Source organism: Micromesistius poutassou, assembly GCF_964030765.1.
Source record: "Micromesistius poutassou genome assembly, chromosome: 23".
Classification (NCBI taxonomy): Eukaryota; Metazoa; Chordata; class Actinopteri; order Gadiformes; family Gadidae; genus Micromesistius; species Micromesistius poutassou.
The window spans coordinates 3,792,383-3,812,186 of NC_140293.1; the positions used below are offsets into that span (position 1 = coordinate 3,792,383).

Below are 19,804 nucleotides of genomic sequence, written 5' to 3' on the forward strand. Positions count from 1 at the left end.
TGGCGTTGGTAAAGATCAACATTAATATATATTTAATTGTAGCTGGTTAGATGGTTTAGTTTAGAAATTATTTAGAGATGGTTGAGTTTAGGTTTTAGGTAAGGGTTAGTTATAGCACTGTGATGATGTATTCCATCACGTTCAGGCTCACAACCCGGGTCCTAGAAGTGCGGTCCTAGGTGTGCCGCACCGCAGCCTCCATTACTGCAGGACCTTCTCCCTGCTGCAGTCCGCTGCGTGCAGCTACTGCTTCATTATATACATGTAATTAAATGATATGTAATTGTTTATAACTTTTTCCGACATGAAGACTACTTACTTATGGATTTTGACTGAACTTAACAAATGGAAACAACACATCGGAATCAAAGTAGCCTAACCATGTCATAAAATATGAAGAAACGTGAACACAACCGCGCATATACGAGGCATAGGTCTAACTAACCTACATGCTTGGACTCATCACAAACCTACAAAATGCTTCTGTTTACTTTAGAGAGGGTGTGATGATGAAACCCGACCAGTTCACGGGCGATGCGGCCGCGGTGAGATGTGTTTCTGACGACCGAAAACCGATCCCTTAACGTGTGTTAACCTACGTCACATCCGTAGCAGGGGTCCCGCGATCGGCGCCATTTCATATTTCATTCATTGGTGTTAGGCCCATTTCGCTTCTCAGGTAACTTTGCTTTTAATTTTCGAATATCCCATACAATTTGGGCACCTCGGCGTACAATGTCGTCATTTGACTTCTTAAAAAAATGTGTAGCACCGCGAGCTGGCTGTTCCTCGTTACTACTGTTAAAGTAAACGCTAACGCCAACGCTAGCTAAGTTAGCATATATTAGCTTTTTAGCTTGCAAATTTAAACTGCTTCTTTGGGCAAGCACCATGGTCTCCTACGCTATCACGATACAATTGTAAATACATTTGCAACAGCGTCCTGGTTGACATGTGTGTGTAAACATTGCCTTTAACATGAAGCTAGTTTTTGTCTGCATGACGCTAACGATAGCCTGGGCTAAGTCAATATTAAAATGGATGTTTTGTTTGTGGAATGGGTGGCAGGGCGACACAATTGACTGTGTGCCTTCCGTTGCTCTGTTTTATTCATAAAAAAATATTTTTTTCTATATTTTAAACCTGTTTCATATTGTGCAGGACCACTACTCAACATCGTCTAATGACGTTAGAAGTTGGCTAGCATCATATCAGCAACTCTAAAAAGTACTATCGTTACTTAAAGCAAATCATACCAAAATGTATCTCCCAACTAGGTGGTTTTGACCTTACTTGCCTGACTTGAAACCACACCTTTTAAACGGCGCACGTTTGTTTACTAACCCTGTTCATCTGATTGGTTCACAGGATTTGTCCACTTGGATATAACCATGGTTAAAATCTTCGTCGGTAATCTTGCCTCCAGCACCACAGTGGAGGAGCTGCGGAATCTGTTTACACAGTATGGCAAAATCACAGAATGTGACATCGTCAAAAACTTTGGCTTTGTGCACATGAACAACATGACTGAGGTCGAGGAGGCCATTCGGAACCTCCACCACTACGAGCTGAACGGCGAGCGCATGAACGTGGAGATGAGCAAAGGACGGCCAAAGTCCACCACCAAGCTCCATGTGAGCAACCTCGGCGAGGGCTCCACCAACGAGGAGCTAAAGGGCAAATTCGAGGAGTTTGGCTCTGTGGTGGAGTGTGACATAGTCAAAGACTATGCTTTTGTGCACATGGAGCGGATGGAGGATGCCATGGCAGCCATCGATAAGCTGGACAACACAGCCTTTAAAGGTGAAATCATGGGAAGGGGACATTTTTGTAATCTCTTTGCTATCTCTAGGTTCTGATTTCGATTCTGATCCCACCCTCCCCCCGGTAAAAGCTCACGTGACGGGTAACAACCGCTTAGCAGTGAATGTACGGTCCTCATTGTAACCGGTGGCGAGAGTGCGTGGTAGAATGCGTTGAACGGGTGTTCTCGGGCCCGCTCTGTTATGTCGTTGAAGTTGACTAAACCCTTTTTACTTTTTCTAGTCGGTAACAGGCTTTCCGTGTCGGAGCCCAACGGTCTCATGCGTGTCTTCTCTCTCCTCACAAGGCAAGCTGATGAACGTACAGCTGTCCACCAGTCGGCTTCGCACGGCTCCGGGAATGGGAGATCAAACCGGCTGCTATGTCTGCGGGAGACAGGGTCACTGGTCAAAAGATTGCCCAGACGGTCGGAACGGTAGCCACAGTGACGACATGCGGGGCCACAGTGGCCGCCCCCCCCTCCCCAGGGGCCCCCCGGGTTATGGCAGGGGTGGCTATGGGATGACCGTTGCCCCAGGATCTGAGTATATGCCTAGCTCTGCGTATAGCCGTGCTTACATGGGCGGCATCCCGCCACCCCCTCGTAGGCTGAGTAGTTACGGGTCTGAGTTAGCCAGCAGGTACGCCAGCGCCGCAGCAGCGGCGGGCCCCTACGCTGAGCGGCCCTCGGCCTACGACCGTGAGCGCTACAGCAGCAGTGTTGATTACTATGAGAAATACAGAGCCCGTCCCCCGTACGGCTCCAGCTATTTCGAGGATCGCCGTCTCTCCTACCTTCCCCCTCCCCCACCCCCCTCTTCCTCCCTCTCAAGGATCTCCTCCAGCATAGATCCATACGACCGTCGGCCACTGCCGCCGTCCTCGTACGCCGCCGCTGCCGCCGCCTACTATTCGCGGGACCGCAGCCCGATCCGCCGAGTGCCGGTCACCTCGGCGAGCTACGCCTACGAACGCTCTCGGCTGTCCCCCTCGTCCTCCTCCAGAAGCTCCTCGTACGCTGTGGCTCGGGCCAAGGAGCATCACGCGCCGCGCTATGCGCCGTACTAACGCCGCGGTGCCAAGGTGAGCAATGCAGGAGAATGTGCCGGTACATTTCCAATCTTCCGAGAGAAAGTGCGACTTTTTATGTTAAACATAAACTAAAAATAAACGTAGCGGACGAGTCTGGATCTCGAAAAGACGCTTGACTGAAAGATGTGTCCAGGCTCTGACTTCTTACAGGCTGTGCTGCGCACCGTGAAGCCTAAAATTCGGTTGTTTTCTTTTTAGGTGTTTTTGTGAACTGCGGGACTTTTCCTTTGCCATCATTTGCCGCCCCGAGTGGCATGATTCCATCGGTCTTTGCGACGTGCCCCCCCCCCCCCCCTCCCCCCCCCCCCAAAACAAAGGATTCTCGCGGCGTGGGCGGGAATGAGCAAGGACCATCTTTCCGATACCCGCAGAAGATTAATCTTGTCAATCATCGGTCGATCCACAGCTTAACATAAGAGTACATCTTTTACAGTTTTAATATGGATTTGAATATTAATTTTGAACTGCAATTGTTCCTAAAACATAAACCGTTTTTTTGGTTATTTTTGCGGGCTTTGTTTTGCTGGTTTAAATTCTTTAGTCAAGTCTCCCTTTTATATAAATGTATATACCTATGTTGCTTATTCAGGTGAGGCACACTGATTAAGAATGTGTATTTTGTATAACTTTGGCTATGGTAAATTAGAGTAATGGTGATTTATTTTTACTTTTATCAGCCTTTGGATCATCAGCATTGGAATTGGGTGATCATAGGTAGCTGAGTGGAAACCCACCTTTTGTGGCCGTTACAAACGTATGTCTATATTTTAATTTGTTTTTACAAAACCCATTGCATGAACATGTTGTTAAGCAAGGTCCTAGCACCACAGTGATTTAGGGTCAACAAATGTTTGTATGGTACAAACTCAATCTTATATACACATAAATTATGCCTAACAACTGTACCAGCACTTGGGTCATGATCCCAGAAGTTATCCATTTCCAAACAAAGCATTCCAGCTTTTGTTCCACTGGAGACGTTACTTTTGAGGTTGTGTAACCATCTGCCTAATGTAAGCTGCTTGGTCAGTGGTCAATTTGTCTTAATTGAGAACGCTTTATTCTACTATATTTTCAACTGCGTACTCAACAAATTGCTCTATTTACAAATTCACATAGATTAACATTATAGTAGAACTCTTATGTGGCATGACTATATTTGTGGCGGTAAACCTTGCCAACAAATTCAAATAAATTGACATACAGTTGATGGTACAAGATAGTACATGAATAGCTAACTAAACATGCAATATCAACAGTAAATAAGAGAGTAGGGTAGATCTCAGGACTTGGGCTGTTGGTCGTTAGGCACACTTTGTGTGGGGTGCCTTTGTTAGTAGTTTCAAGTCTGTGGAAATAAAGTTTGTATTTTTCATACCGGCTGTAAGAGTTGCAGCATACAATATATGTCTGAAATGGTTTTTAATAAAGCCAAAGTTAGTTTGGTGACACACTGATGTTGGTGAAGTCCATTTGTGTGTGTGTGTGTGTGTGGTTTTACATTTACACAAACTTGCTGATTTTTTTGCGTCCTTGCAGGCAGCCGATTATATTTGGTTATTATGCTCTAGTATAAATGTTTTATTTGCGTTAATCTACTAGCTAATATTAGCTAATACGAGCTGTTATTACTTGCATTAAGTAGCCTATTGTTTGACGATTACATCACTATGTTCAAGGGTATGCAGATTAATTCATATGCAGGCTAATTAAATTATCTCATGTTAAAGTTCACATAAAAAACCTTTCTTCATTGGTTTGGGGATAAAACCAGTATAGACAAGTTCTTGGTAAAATTCCCTCCTTTGTGTTGTCATCACATTAGACAGCAGTTTAAACCGTTAACCTAATATAATGTTAAGAAATATTTTTTGTCATAAAACCTGGTAATTTAACCCAACAGCAGCCCAGGTTAAAAGACTTTTCGCAATTGCATAGATTAATTATATGGTCACTGACTCACTGGTAATGATTCAAAAACTGCTTTTCGGTAGCCTCAGATTTCTATTGATTACTTGATCGGCCAACCAATACCTACTACGGCCCCGGTCCTTCCATCAACGGACCGTGCTCGACAGGTGAGGAGGCGTTCAAGACAAGTGGAAGGTAAACCGAGAGTGTCCCATGCTCCGTCTACTACTTTACTTGTACGCCAATAATGGTAGGGATGACTTAAAAAGGGAGATGAGAGGATATTTTCCTTTTCCTGCAAGAAATTAATTGCGCTCTTCACACCAAAAATTGCAATCACATCGGAGCCCAGATCCATACCCTTACTCTACTGATAAACACTATCTGTACGAAAAATCTCAAGTATGGTTTGAGTTTCAGAACATCTTGCCCTGTGGTAAACTTTTTATTAAACAAAGCGCTGTATTATTGATGTGTTGACGAAACGCCCCGAAGAGGAGATAAATTCAGTTGACTTCCCAGTTGACTTCAACGCAGCATTAGCTTAGCCATACTAAAACGTTGGGAACACACATTCACATTTCCTCACGGGTGGTCCTGACATTGACTCCAGCCTTGTACGGTATGAACGGAAATACAACAATGCATAATCGTTCTTGATTTTGGTTTGCCTCAAAAAAATCAGAATTGTCACTGCTAGCTTATTATTTTCCTCAACGAATAGATACATCTGGGTGCTCCCAAATTGTATAGCTTCTTGCGCGTTGCAATATCTTGCGCCGTGCTATTTTGGGTTTGGCCTTTGCTGGCTAGCGCGGTATTATATGTTGTCATGATGTGTAGAGTTAAAGTATACTCAAAGCAATAGCTTTGACTAAACCATAATCATTGATGTTCACCACAGATCTTTTAGTAATTGTGTCTCCAGAAGTAGAGCCAAATTAGCCTCTCCTAAAGTGATGGGCAACACCTATGCACATTCTGCAGTGTGTTCTACAAGAGCACATTCGCATTTCCTTTGTTATTACCTCCACTAAAGCTTTTAGACGAAAGTAGACTTCAGTGTGCATACAAATGGTTTACCTTATTCATATAAATTGCCTTTACTATCGATGTTGTAGTGCTATAAATGTCCCCACCTTTATTGATTTATTTGCTCCAATAATGTTTTTGTTTTTTTCTGCAGTGAAAGTGCACAATGGTGAAAATATTCATTGGGAATTTAGCTGCGGAGACGACCACCGATGACCTGCGCTCTCTGTTCTCCCAGTATGGCAAGATTGCAGAGTGTGACATTGTCAAGAACTTTGGCTTTGTCCACATGGATGACAAGTCTGAGGCGGAGGAAGCCATCCGTAACCTCCACCACTATGAGTTGAATGGCCAGCCCATGAATGTAGAATTGAGCCGCGGCAAATCCAAAGCTTCAACTAAGCTGCACGTCGGCAACATTGCCTGCACCAACCAAGAGCTCCGGGCCAGGTTTGAGGAGTATGGTGCTGTGTTGGAGTGTGACATAGTGAAGGACTATGCCTTTGTTCACATGGAGAGAATGGATGATGCGTTGGAGGCCATCAATAAGTTAGACAACACTGCCTTCAAAGGTGAACTCTGGGGGGGAACGCTGATAGGATCCTTTATTTGGCATGTCCGACATACACAGTCGAGGGTCACATAGTTAAATATTGCCGTGACCTTTTCAGCAAGGTTCAATGCAACTCGATCAGGGCAACCGCTTTAGTTTTTTCTTAAACTATGACGCATGTTCCTTTATAGATGTCAAAGTCCTCATTTGATCATTAGGTTATTTCTAATGCAACACATATCTGACTGCATGGGAAACCAGCCCAAAGCATACAACTTGCTTACTAGAAGGGTGCTAGATTAGGGTATGGAACATGGTAATGTTGATAACTACGGCAGGCGTGCACCAAAAAGTGCTCCTGCAATTATTGAGATACCCTTAATACTTGAACATAACTTCTGAAACTACTCAGAGTATCCTATTGTGCATGGCACAATAGTATTAATTACGATTGTGCAGCTATGATAAGAAATATGGTCTATGCAGCTTCAGTTAAAATATTAGTGTTTTAGTTGAAGGAACTAATACTAATCATAAAATGTCAGGAGTGAGTATGTCCTGTGACTTGACAGTGAAGTTAAGGATCAGGCACAGGTAAGTAGCAGAAGATTGTTGTGGCATTCAAATGGGAAGCCTTGTGAATTTGTTGCCCGATACACCGCAGAGGTTCTCAAACTATGAAGGAGGCCATCTGGGCGAGTTAGTTATGTACGGACGTAACAGTAATTTTGCCATTTGTCTTGGTAATCGTGGCACAAGGGGTAATCCTATTGTGGAATACTATGGTGTGGACGAAATTTGTATTGTGAGAATATATCAGCCGTATATATTCGGCTGATATTGATTTAGGATGCCGTTTGATCATCCTAAATCAAACGGCACACAAGTCCGAGTTTGACCATTGCCCTACAGCCTGCCCTTCTGATCTGATATAGCCATAGTAGGTAACAGGCAACCTTTTTAGGTGGCGGGATACTTTTTTTGTCTATGGCTAATTTATTGTGTGCAAGATGTCAACATGCAAGTAAACCGTTTGGAATAAGAGGATCTGTTTAAGGCATAATTCTTCTTGCGTCTTTTCTTTTCAAGGCAAACTGATGAGTGTGAAGCTTTCAACTAGCCGCCTGCGTACCGCGCCGGGAATGGGAGAGAGATCGGGTTGTTATCGTTGCGGGCAGGAAGGCCACTGGTCCAAAGAGTGCCCTCTAGATCAAAACGGTTACCCAGAAAATGGCTCAGAGCCACAGTCCGACGGATACAGTGCTGCTGGGTTTGGTGGGCGTGGCGGCGGCGGTGGCGGCGGCGGTGGCGGCGGCGGCGGCAGCTGGGGTTACCATCCGGGCTTCGGTGGCGGTCAGGATTTCGCTGCCGGCTATGCTCCTGTACATGATTATTCCCGGTATTCCAGTCCTGGCGGTGGCGTGGCGGGGTACGGCAGGGGCTTCGAGAGCGCTGTGAGTTACGGGGTGCCCCCAGGTTACAGCTATAGCGCCGCAGCGGATCATAGCGTGGCTCGGATGTACGGCAGCGGAGCAGCGTACGCGGGCGGCGGCGGCGGCGGCGGCTCACTCTATAGCGCGGTGCCTGGCTACCCGGCGCGGCAGCCCCCTAGCGACGAAAGGGATCCGTACGGCGTCATGGACTTCTACGAGAAGTACAGGGCTCACCCATATGGAGCCGGCTATTACGAGGTCCCCTTGGCGGCGCCATCCCCCCCTCCTCCTCCTTCTTCCGCCGCTATAGCGCGGGAACGTGTGCCACGCTCGAGCATCGACCCGTACGAGTGCCCTCCCCTCCCGCCGGCGCCGGCCCCGGTCGCCTCATACTACGCCCGTGACCGAAGTCCCATTCGGAAAGTGCCCTCCGAGCCCGAGGGGTACGGCTTTGAGCATTCGCGGGCCGCCTCGATGGCCTCCCTCCCGAGAAGCACGCCATACGACCTTTCGCGGGATACCTACGCTGAGCGGGCGCGCTATGCCTACTAGCGATGCGACTCTGCCGACGGGGCCACCGGGCTTTTTAGGTCTTAATGTAGCCCATGAACACACAGGAGTAAGTATGAGAGTTGACTGTTCACACAAGCTGGGTTATAAATGAGGAAAGCCACATTGAAATACTGCACATAAGCTTCATATGATTGACTCGTAGCTGTCTGCCGTGGTATGCTCCGAGTCTTTGCAGGTGATGTCCCAACATGTGGGACGACTACTCGTTCGCATTACTCCATCTTTCTTATGATGCCACTTTTGAATGACATGTTACTTTTTTAGTGTAATACTTTGTGTTTTCTCAGTGAACCTAAACTTGTACATATATACTCGTTGGATAACACTAACCAATAAGAATCCATGTAGATGCATGTTTTAAAGGTGACCTGCTACACATTTGATTCATGGTTTACTCTGTATCTTGTGAATTTTTAACCTGTGACCATTTGTTTTGTGCTGTTTATCTGCTCCTTTGAGAGGCTATACAGAGTAAGAATTTGTGTTTGTGAAGCAGAACCCCAAACTGAATCAGGGGCTGAATAAGTGACCTAACTTTGTTTGTTAAAAGCAAAAAATTGTTGCGTGACGTTTATGTTTAATATAAATATGTGGAACCTGAGCTGATCCTTGTTTTTTTTTTTTAAGGATGGTAGAATAAATTATTTTCCCCTCTGACTCTATAACTTATTGATGCACTCCTACACTTACGCCAGTCATATAGGCAATTGATGTTAGTGAAAATGTGTTTAAAATAGTTTCTTATAACTTCAAGTATCTAACATCGTGAGACCGCCTTGATACTCACGTTTCGTCATGCGTATGAGAATACGCAGCGAAATGGAATGTGAACTCGCGAGATTTGGATGGCATCACGAGGGTACCATGCAGCAAGACCCCCAAATAATTTGGTCAAAATTTATAACCGGCCGTTATTTTATGCACCGCACATTATCTGACGCATTTTACATGCACTACAGTAACATTCTTGAAAATATATTCAAAATCGAAATGATGCAGATGCATAACACGCACATTTGTACAGAAGTGCGTAACAAACCATAAGGTGCTGTATACATTTACTTAAGGCATATTATTAAAAAGCTGTTCTGTGGATTTAATGACTCCGTTGAAAGACGGAGTGGGGGTTTGAGGTAAGCGACACTATTATTTGTGAACGATGAAGCCGAGTAGGGCTACAAATTAACCAACAGCAGATCATTCACCATGAAAGGTGGGGCTTGTCTAGACCAATCGTAGATCGTCCCAATGTATTGAATCAATCTTTGTTGATTTGAGCCGTGCGCCATTTTGACGGTAGCGTACATCAAGGAAACGGCACCGTAGCAAAGGAGTCTCCAGGCGGCATTTTTTTTTAAATATAATTTATTACATCTTCATAGTTGTAGACCTTACACGTTATCGAGTTACCTCCAACGGCTTCGTGCATATTAGGAAATGGCCACAGGAGCAAACGCGACCCCTTTGGGGAAGCTGCATCCTAGTATTGGCGCTAAACGAGGATTTGAGTCCGGGCCTGGAGCTGGAAATGGACTCATGCCGACTCCGGGGCCGCCCGCAGCCTTTCCAGCGCCGCAGACTTTTCAGCCGCCGATGCCCGCTGTCAGTTTTCCCACACCGATTCAGTTCAATGCGGTGGCGACCTTCCCCGTTCCACCGCAGCCGCTCTCTCCCGTGGTGGCCGCAATGTCAAAAGCAGGTAATTAACACCGTTGCACTGGATGCTAACCGTAGCTAGTTTGTATAGCCTGTTTAAGAAGGCGCATCGTTAGCTAGCTAGTTAGCGGGTTGCTAAATGGCGTGGATTACAGGCCCTTTATGCGCCTCTGGCCTCGTATGACGTGTACGTAGAGTCAAGTGGTGTAGTTTTAATACAGGAGATGCATATATATTTGTTGAGTATGTAGGTTAGTTTGAGATTTATTCAGTGCACTTCAGCAGGTGCTTTCCTTACAGATTTGGGTCAGAAGAAGTCGCGGAAGAGGAGTCGGTGGAGTTGTGAGACGCCCGACCAGAAGACCATTATCCCCGGCATGCCCACGGTCATTCCTCCCGGACTGACCCGAGATCAGGAGAGAGCATATATAGGTAAATTGAAAAGCATAAACATGTTGTGCAGCGACTTAAATGTTTAAGTTACACTGTACGGTTTTAAGTTTGCTCTTTCATTAGATATGGTCCACGATGTGCTTCAGTTTCTTATTGTTCATGTTTGATGTCCAATATCAATGAAAGTAACGGACCAATGAGTCTGATCTCCACGTAAATACGTGGGCCCAAATAACTTGTTTCTTATGTGTTTATGGTGTGTAGATTCTAATTAGGCATTGTTTTTTGCCTTCGGGTTTGCTTACCGTTGGGCATTCATTATCAAGAAGATAACTAAGACGCCAACTGCTAAATATTTTGAAACCTACAGGTGTCACTGTCTTGCCTGTTCCCCTCTACATCACCAGTATCATTCCCTTGCATGGGGGTTAGGGATATTTCCTGACATGCTTAAGTATGCTTATTTTTTTTCCAAGTGTCTGCAGTGCTGTTCAATGGCAAAATAACAACAAATGAATTAAAATAAAACCATGTTATAATGTAGACCCCATGGTTCAAAACACAGAACTCGATCTAGATCCACAGTTATGGGATTTTAGACAGTCCCATATATTGTAATTCTGAAAACACATTTTCTGCTCTAATGCTGTTGAACTGGAAGAACCTCAAATGCCTTTCAGCAGCACTGTGACACCTGTATACTGGAGCAAATTAACTGTCAATAACTGAAGTTGTTATTGATGTGGCCCACTCATTGTTAATGGTTGGTCTTCCTTGGTATAAGTGTTAATTTGTGCCTACCTTTTGGTTGTCACATGTTCCTTTGCTCATTAAGTAGAACCCCTTCATTCTTGAGGAGGGGGCTTTGAAATGGTTAATTGCAATTCACAAAGACTGTATTAATAATTACGTTAATTGCATTGAGTATATACTTTTGCAAGAATTAAGTCTTAAACTGGATGCATAATGGGGTTGCAGTATTCATGATTCCTTTTCTTCTTGAATGCAAAAGCTATAATCCCCATACCTCTCACTCCTCCAATCTATATGTGCCGTGAAACTGGTGACCCTGGGCACTGTTGTCTTTCTTGTCGTGTTTCTTATCATTAATACTAATAAGGCCTAGAACACACGGTTCCTTCAAATGCCTGCGCCATGTTAAAGTGTTCATAAAATATACTATTGTTTGGCTGGATCAGAACCAATAAAGTTGGCTGGTATTTGTTGGAACCCTCGTTGGGTCATTTACTCAAATGATGTTGCTAAATGTTCTCTCCGTTTTGGAGAATTTGAGGATAATCTATTTACATGTTACAAACTTGTTGGGATATCTGGAGATATGTAGAGGGCTGTTAATAACTGTGGTATGTATTTGTTAATTTGCTGTTCTCCTTTCCCCCAGAGTTTGGTAAGGTTTCCCTGCTCTAGAAATCTGGTTTTGATTATAAGGGGTTGTGTTTTTTACCTAATCTTAATCTGAAGTGATTTATGGCTGCCATCGTGCTTTATATCTTGGTTGAAAACAAGACGGTGCAACTGTTTCTGAAGCGTGCCGTCTGCCCTGTTGTTGTTGTTGATAACCAAATTTCTCTCCATCCTTGTGTGTTTTTTTTTCTTTCCTAACCTGAACACTTACAGTCCAACTGCAGATCGAAGACCTGACTCGTAAACTGCGTACAGGAGACCTGGGAATTCCTGTTAACCCTGAGGACAGGTCGGAAAAAGATTTAAACCCACCAACAGTAACACTTTCTCTACCTTCTTGATGTTTTTTTTTCTCGAAGAAAAAACAAGATGTGTGTCTTAGCTTACCAGCAACAGAAACGTCACCTTTCAATCACTTAGGTAGATGTGTCCTTGATGAAAAGTGGTAGAATATATAGAATTTTCTATAAAATCGCATTTTGAGTTCTCTCTTGAGTATACTCTTACCAAGTGCAAGAAGAGCATAGGTAGTATTACAAAATATCTTGAATATGGTTACCTAGATTAATGTAGTGCAGTATTCATTTGATACTGAGGCAAATGTCTAAGTAGGATATTTCCATATACATGCCAGCAAGTCAAGCCTACCAACCAGTCGTACTTGTCACTTTCAGACCTTATTTATTGGTGTGGCTGTGATATGATGGATTGTTGCTTGTGATTAGTTGAATGGGTTAATATAATGTATAACTAATGTAGCAAGTGTTTTTAATATCTAAAGCAGGTATGTGTATGTCAGTATGAGATTTTAAAAGGTTATATCAAATGTGATGTGGAATGTAGAATTAGGTTAATAATTATTTGAGGAACTTGAGAATAGGGTAACCTTCAAATGAGTATTGTATTTAGATTTCCGATTTAAGGGGATTTTCACAAGAAGTGTCAGAATATCAGAGGGTTGGGCAGTTATGCCTATGAATATTATCGTCTAACGTATAGACTCGACTGTCTATCCCTGCAGGAAATGCCACTGCTTTCAAGAATGTGTGAGATTGGCCTCTTTTGAGCTAGTCCCATGTTTCCTGGTGTAGAGATTTCTTACACTAATGTTGATCGGATATCTCCACAGCAACCAAAACAAACCACTTTATTCCAGGACATTCATAGACTACTCCCCCACTCTAACATGAAACCAACCACGGGTGTTTCAGGTTGTCACCGTTGGAAGTTCATTTTAACTTAAAAAAAACAAAACAAAAAAAAAAACGTTTTCATTTGACTTTATAATTTCCGCTCTTCCTCTTGGACGTCCAAGTGGTCACACACGTGTGTCTCTCTGAAGGGGAGGTCTTTAGGAAAAGGTGAACATCTAATCTTAATTCCTTTTCTCTAACCCAAATTACCCCCACGTCAAGCTAACCCTTTCTCAAGCACAGGGTCTCCTTAACGACCGCTACCACACAGGTTCTCAGCATCCCTGGGGAGGTACGGACCTCTTCCCACCACGACAACACCCGGCAACGCTCAGAGCCAGCGTTTCTGCTTTAGGATTTGCCCTTTTTTTTATAACCATTTTTATTTATTTACTACCGACTATTCATCCATTAGGCCAACAACCCTGTATGCAGGTTAACTTGTGGCCATTTTGTTTTTTTGGATTTATCTTTGTGGTGGATGCCCTTCCAGGCACCTTGGTTTAATCGCCACCATGCAGCTCTGGCTGCCCTAATTTTGCACTGAAACTGTGATGTAATTGGGCTCTTTGGCTCATAAAATGTTAGGTCAGAATTCCCATATAATTTGATTTCTCATTCCTTTACATTGGATCGATTTGTTTTTTTTCCTGAGTACTTCCAACCCTCAAGCTCTTTAAGTACCGATTTTGAACGATCAAGTGGCATTCTCTCATTCCAAATAGCCTAGCGTGTTTTACGTCACTGTGTAAACCACTTCCTAAAGGAGTTAGACAGGATCAGGGAACCTTTTGTGTCTGTGCGGCGTGGTGCGGAGAGGCGCTGACGACCACCCTCCTGTCTGTTTCTGACCGCGCAGGTCCCCCTCTCCTGAGCCCATCTACAACAGCGAGGGCAAGAGGCTGAACACACGCGAGTACCGCACCCGCAAGAAGCTGGAGGAGGAGCGCCACTCGCTCATCACGGAGATGGTCGGCCTCAACCCAGAGTTCAAGCCCCCCGCCGACTACAAGTACGCAGCCGGCCGGCTCGGCCCTTTTTTCCTTTCTTTTTTTTACATGTTTGTTGTTCGGCGAGAATGTGCTACAAGCTTAGCGTTACTGTTAAAATAGTTGGAGTTTGATTTCTGAAGAGCTTCTGATTGTGGAACAGTGTTTGGATTGATTGAGATTCTCCTTGCTTGACTAGAGAACTGATTCAATCACAAAAAGCTCAAGAATACAGCCTAATTTTCTGTCTAATGCAGTATATTTAGAAAAAAATATGAATATTGTTGCTTGTTCACTCTCACTCTTGAAGTTGGGAGACTAACCAGTAGTTTCGTTATTGTTGAGTATTTTCTAACCGTTATACCTCCTCTTGCATCATGTTGTTGTTGTATTGTTCATTTTCCTCAGACCCCCGGCTACCAGAGTCAACGACAAAGTCATGATCCCCCAGGATGAATACCCAGAGATCAACTTTGTGGGGCTGTTGATTGGACCTCGGTAAGTTGCGTCATATGGCCTGGCCTCGGTGCTTGTATTCCATGAGGGACGTGGCTATTATTCAACATTATTGTCCTACTGTTTATCACCATATTTGTAGTCGCCTAACGTCACGTGTCCTCCTCCTTTTTATTTGTTCTACAAAGTGGCAACACCCTGAAGAACATCGAGAAGGAGTGCTGCGCCAAGATCATGATCCGCGGCAAGGGCTCTGTGAAGGAGGGCAAGGTGGGCCGCAAGGACGGGCAGATGCTGCCCGGGGAGGACGAGCCCCTGCACGCCCTGGTCACCGCCAACACCATGGAGAACGTCAAGAAGGCCGTGGAACAAGTGAGTTTGGCACCAACCCTGAGGCATGCTCTATTGGGTGAGGTGCATGCAATTCTGTAGGTTGACAAGTTGTCAAGAAACCACAGTCTATAAATATCTAGAACATTTTCCATACTTGGGACTGAAAGCGTCTGGGTCATTTATTAAGGATTGGGTGACGCTCTGGTTCTCTGCGGGACTCTTAACGATGAAGGCAGTGCAACGGTTTCTATGAAGCGCCAGTGTCTGCCCTGGTCGGTGTGCATGCATCGTTAAGGTGGGCCGGTGCAGCAGTGAGTCTAACAGCGTTGTTTCCGTGGTAGATCCGCAACATCCTGAAGCAGGGCATCGAGACGCCCGAGGACCAGAACGACCTGCGGAAAATGCAGCTCCGTGAGCTGGCCCGGCTCAACGGCACACTGAGGGAGGACGACAACAGGTCAGCCACCGCGTTTCTTTCCGGATGGTTTTGATTAGTTTTCAAATGCGCCCGTGTCTTTCCGTAACGCTGTGGTGCAAAGGATTGCGGTCTGAGGTATTTTTTTTTCTTTTTGGTCCGCCCTCACAGGATTCTTCGTCCGTGGCAGAACTCTGAGCCGCGCAGTATCACCAACACCACTCTCTGTACCAAGTGCGGCGGGGCAGGACACATCTCGTCTGACTGCAAATACACCAGGTACGTGGGCTCCGGAGCACACCGGTGAATGAGTCACTCTGAGTGAAGCGTACTGCTAAACATGACCCCCGGTGCTCCGACTCGACTGACCTGACGATGTGCTCCCACCCCCTCCAGTTCGTTCACCGCCCAAAGAGCCACGCCCGGAGAGCCCCCTCAGTCGGCCCAGGACAAGGCCCGCATGGACAAGGAGTATCTGTCCCTCATGGCGGAGCTGGGGGAGGCTCCCGTCCCGTCGTCCGGTGGGGGACACTCGCACCAAGGGGGAGGCAACCGCTCCAACAACTCCAACAACTCGCAGCAGGTCAGTCCGGTGCCCAGCTGCTTTGTCTCATGATTAAGAGGTTCTCTGTCGGGGGACGGTTGCTAATGCGGTAGGCTTTGAGGAGACGTCTCTAGGGAGGCCACTCTGTTGGAGGCGTCTACCGCCTGCTGGTCTCTGTCTGTCTGGGGGGATGAATAGAATGCACCAATCCCCACTGAGTGTGTGATGGGGGTTGCTGATTCATTTAATTATTCATTCATTTCTTCTGACTGATAATCGACACTACTTATCGTTTACTGTGCCATAAAAAATGGACAAAGGTCCGTGACCGGTTTTATTGGAAAGAAGAGCTGGCCTGACTGCATACTATCACATTTAAATCCTCTGATTAATAAAAAGGATTCTGAAGGTACAATAGTTTAACACCTAAACCTCTTGATATCTAGCGTAGATCACAACTCAAGAAACATAATCTCAGTTGAGCGGGGAAAAGCAGAAGGTGCTACTTGCTTTAAGTGTGGATATTTAATATGGATGAAAGACATTTCAGAACGCCCAATATAGTCTGAAGCAACGTCTTAGTAGATGGGTTCTGATATCGTACTCACGCCTATTCTCACCACATTATGCGTCTGTTTTGCTTTGACAGAACCGGCCTCCGTGGATGAACTCTGGTCCCTCTGAGAGCCGGAACTACCACGGCATGCACGGAGGAGGAGGAGGACATGGAGGAGGAGGACATGGAGGAGGAGGCCACGGAGGAGGAGGCCACGGAGGAGGAGGCCACGGAGGAGGAGGCCACGGAGGAGGAGGCCACGGCGGTGGGCACGGCGGAAACCACGGTGGAGGCCATGGTGGTGGGCACGGAGGTGGACACGGCGGAGGCCATGGAGGTGGACACGGTGGCGGCCACGGAGGCAACCACGGCGGAGGCCACGGCGGGCACCACGGCTACCCACCGCCCATGTCCAACATGGGAGGCCCCCCCATGTCCCACAACCCCAACGGCATCCCTCCCCCATGGATGCAGCCCCCGCCGCCACCCATGGGCCAGGGTCACGGACACCACATGGGTAAGCCGTCCCCTCTGCCAGCATTCATTCATTCATTCATTCTTTCATTCATTCACCCTCTTTGTTCTGTTGGTTAGTTGGTTAGTTACTTTTAATGGACAGAATGTCTTGCTGCACTTAGTTTTTAAACGAGAATATACATTGCAAGTTGGGTGTTCAAATATCACAAGTTGATTTAGATCATTTAAAATACCATTTCCCTAAATGCCAACAAGAAAAGACAACATTTTATATGATTAGATATGTAAATGTGTTCCTTCTTAATAAATTTTGATGTTTTCGTTTATAGCAGCGAACTTCCATGTAGGGCAGTGTGTGTAGCTGCCCAATAAAAACTATCCCATGGTAACGTCAATCTTCCTCCCCCCCCTGTAGGTTTGTTGCCCCCTCCCATGGGCATGATGCCACCACCTCCCCCACCCCCGAGCAACCAGCCCCCACCACCGCCATCTGGACCTCTGCCACCGTGGCAACAGCAGGCCCCGCCTCCCCCACCAACCAGCAGCATGGCGTCCAGTGCGCCCCTGCCATGGCAACAGAGTAAGCATGCCTAAACAACCTGCCGGCATGACCTGCAAACCAAGTAGGCTTGGAGGCCAAGAAATAAGTCTTAGTTTTTGTTGAGATGGGTCACTTCGTTGAAAGCTGATGCATTTGTATTATGGGTGGGGGTTTGGTGTTAATCGGAAAAGGTACAGAGTTTAATGCAACAGGCGTAGTCTAGACTAATATTGTCTGTAATGAAGGTGCTGTGCTGGCTTGCTGATCTCGCTGCTGTGCGGTATATTGGGCACCACACTAATTGGACTAAAGCAAGTGAAATCAGGGACGATAATGTCAAAATGTCATGTTTAAAATCTGCCTCTTCTGACAACAAAAGTGGGCGTGTCCACCTAGATGTATGACGGATAGATGAGCAACGTCTGCTACAGTCCACTGAGCAGGCTGGTAGACTGATCTATCCAGGGTATATTTAGGCGGGCACGCCCACTTGTGATGTCAGAAGTGGGCGTGATTTTCCAAACGCTTGTAACGGCTAATCACACCTGGTGGTATAACACGTCACCTTTTTAACCTGTGGCTTCAGAAACACCCATGTCGCCATTTCAGAGTTTGTCTTGGTCTAACCGAAAGCCTCCCCCCCCCCCTCCCCCACCTCTCTGAACAGATACGACCACCACCTCCAGTGCGGCCAGCGGCTCTCTGCCCCCCTGGCAGCAGCCCCAGCAGTCGGCCGCCGCCGGCGCGCAGCCCCCGCCGCCCATGACCAACCCGTCCATGGTCCCGCCGCCGCCGGGTGTCCAGCCGCCGCTGCCCCCCGGCGCACCGCCTCCGCCCCCGCCGCCGCCCCCCGGCTCCAGCGGCATGATGTACGCGCCGCCCCCTCCCCCGCCGCCCATGGACCCCTCCAACTTTGTCACCATGATGGGGATGGGGGTCCCGGGCATGCCCCCCTTCGGCATGCCTCCCGCGCCACCCCCGCCACCACCGAATTAACCCCCCCCTCCTCCCCACACACCCACAGGAGAGGCCTCCATCCACAATTTGTTTGAGAACCCCCCCCCCCCCCCCCCCAACACCACCACCACCACCATCACCACGACAGCCATCAACACATAATCAACAGACTGATGAGAGATTCTCCGTGTTCATCCGTACTTCCACTCAAAAGTGAAAAACCTGTGCTTTATTTTTTTATTGGTCCTTGGCGTTGTGACGGTATATCGGTAACGATGGAAAAAAAACAGAGGTGTAAATTTGCGTAACTTAATTATTTCCTGTTTTTAAAAGTTTGTATCCTGTTTTTTTCCCTGCCACGAAAAATTGTCTGTTTCCATACATAAATGTTTCTGGTGTAAAATGTACGTTGTGCATTTTACCCGTTTCTCAGTTCGGCTCTATAGTTCTCTATAGTCTCTTTTTTTTTTCTCATTCTGCTCGTGAACCACAAGGCCTGAAGTAGCTCTTCACTTTAATTTGCTGGTAGGGATGTTGTCGGTTCGACTTCCATTTAGCCAGAGCTACTTGAGTTTGAGACCTGGTTTAATTCGTTTTTGCATGAGTGTTCAAATAAACCCACCGGGCTCCATTAAGCAGACATGACTTAAAGTTGTTACGGTTTCATTTGTTTGGTTTGACGCAAATGAGATTAATATTTTTGTAGCAAAATATGACGTGCGCGGCGCCAGTTCTTAAGTTCTCGGCCGACCCGCAGAGCTGAACATTTTTGTAACTCGTATGGCTTCTTAAATATTCCAGGTTCTGGTTTGTGTATTTTTTTTTTTTCTCCCCTTATTTTACGATCGCTTTCAGCAATCCCTAATCCCAATTGTAGTTCAGTTGGTTCCTTCTCACCAGGGGACTCGATGCCGCAGTCTACTGCTATGCACCCTGAACGACTTGAACAACGCGGAAGTCTTGAATGTTTTCCACGTAATCTGATAAATGTAGAGGTGTGCAGTGAGAGTGTATTTTTGTTGCTTCCGTTATTTTTATTTGTCCCCCCCCCCCCCCCAAATTGATTTGATGGCATTTTACTTTCCAGGATTCTGTCTGTTGGTGTTATTGGTTCTAGCCTGAATAAAATAGCTGTTGAAATCTTGCCTGATTGCGAATAAACGTATCAATTATACAAGGTTTGGTTTGGGTTCTTGGTAGTGTCCATCCTACAAACAAACTTTTACCGAAGATATTCCTGGAATGGGCGCACTGGGTAGTGGGCAACCCAGTTATTTTCCCTATCATTGGCAAACTGCACAATCTCTACTGAATTTCTCATTCGTGACTGTTTTTGGCTGAGGACAATCAGTGATTAATAATTGAGAAACGACAAAAGATGTAACACGGAACAAGTTTCAAAACGTTAAAAATATTGAACTGTATGAGATGCGCCCAGCACATGCAGGAGAGAGCGGCACTGGTCCATTTGG

At 46.0% G+C, this 19,804-nt stretch overlaps 3 protein-coding genes across 3 annotated transcripts; all 3 read left to right on the forward strand.

Moving 5' to 3' along the window:
• The first annotated feature begins 543 nt into the window (after positions 1-543).
• On the forward strand, positions 544-4,349 carry LOC311368367 (RNA-binding protein 4.1-like). Its single transcript, XM_084487168.1, has 4 exons — positions 544-679; positions 1,369-1,803; positions 2,111-2,886; positions 3,094-4,349. Exons 2-3 carry the CDS (start codon positions 1,392-1,394, stop codon positions 2,869-2,871), a joined length of 1,173 nt encoding a protein of 390 aa, XP_084343294.1. The 5' UTR covers positions 544-679; positions 1,369-1,391; the 3' UTR covers positions 2,872-2,886; positions 3,094-4,349.
• A 1,016-nt stretch (positions 4,350-5,365) lies between these two features.
• LOC311368225 (RNA-binding protein 4.1-like) lies at positions 5,366-9,041 on the forward strand. Its single transcript, XM_084487012.1, has 3 exons — positions 5,366-5,428; positions 5,993-6,410; positions 7,481-9,041. Exons 2-3 carry the CDS (start codon positions 6,005-6,007, stop codon positions 8,374-8,376), a joined length of 1,302 nt encoding a protein of 433 aa, XP_084343138.1. The 5' UTR covers positions 5,366-5,428; positions 5,993-6,004; the 3' UTR covers positions 8,377-9,041.
• Positions 9,042-9,691: 650 nt separating this feature from the next.
• On the forward strand, positions 9,692-19,503 carry sf1 (splicing factor 1). Its single transcript, XM_084487320.1, has 12 exons — positions 9,692-10,096; positions 10,354-10,485; positions 12,085-12,160; positions 13,924-14,076; positions 14,462-14,551; positions 14,698-14,881; positions 15,184-15,299; positions 15,429-15,536; positions 15,654-15,840; positions 16,451-16,874; positions 17,250-17,414; positions 18,043-19,503. Exons 1-12 carry the CDS (start codon positions 9,835-9,837, stop codon positions 18,369-18,371), a joined length of 2,226 nt encoding a protein of 741 aa, XP_084343446.1. The 5' UTR covers positions 9,692-9,834; the 3' UTR covers positions 18,372-19,503.
• The last annotated feature ends 301 nt before the right edge of the window (positions 19,504-19,804 follow it).

Coding starts and splice junctions, on each gene's coding strand:
- LOC311368225 (XM_084487012.1), top strand. CDS start 6,005: ATGGTGAAAATATTCATTGGGAATTTAGCTGCGGAGACGACCACCGAT. Junction 6,411..7,480: donor AGACAACACTGCCTTCAAAG/GTGAACTCTGGG, acceptor TTTCTTTTCAAG/GCAAACTGATGAGTGTGAAG.
- LOC311368367 (XM_084487168.1), top strand. CDS start 1,392: ATGGTTAAAATCTTCGTCGGTAATCTTGCCTCCAGCACCACAGTGGAG. Junction 1,804..2,110: donor GGACAACACAGCCTTTAAAG/GTGAAATCATGG, acceptor TCTCCTCACAAG/GCAAGCTGATGAACGTACAG.
- sf1 (XM_084487320.1), top strand. CDS start 9,835: ATGGCCACAGGAGCAAACGCGACCCCTTTGGGGAAGCTGCATCCTAGT. Junction 12,161..13,923: donor CCTGTTAACCCTGAGGACAG/GTCGGAAAAAGA, acceptor CTGACCGCGCAG/GTCCCCCTCTCCTGAGCCCA. Junction 16,875..17,249: donor GGGTCACGGACACCACATGG/GTAAGCCGTCCC, acceptor CCCCCCCTGTAG/GTTTGTTGCCCCCTCCCATG.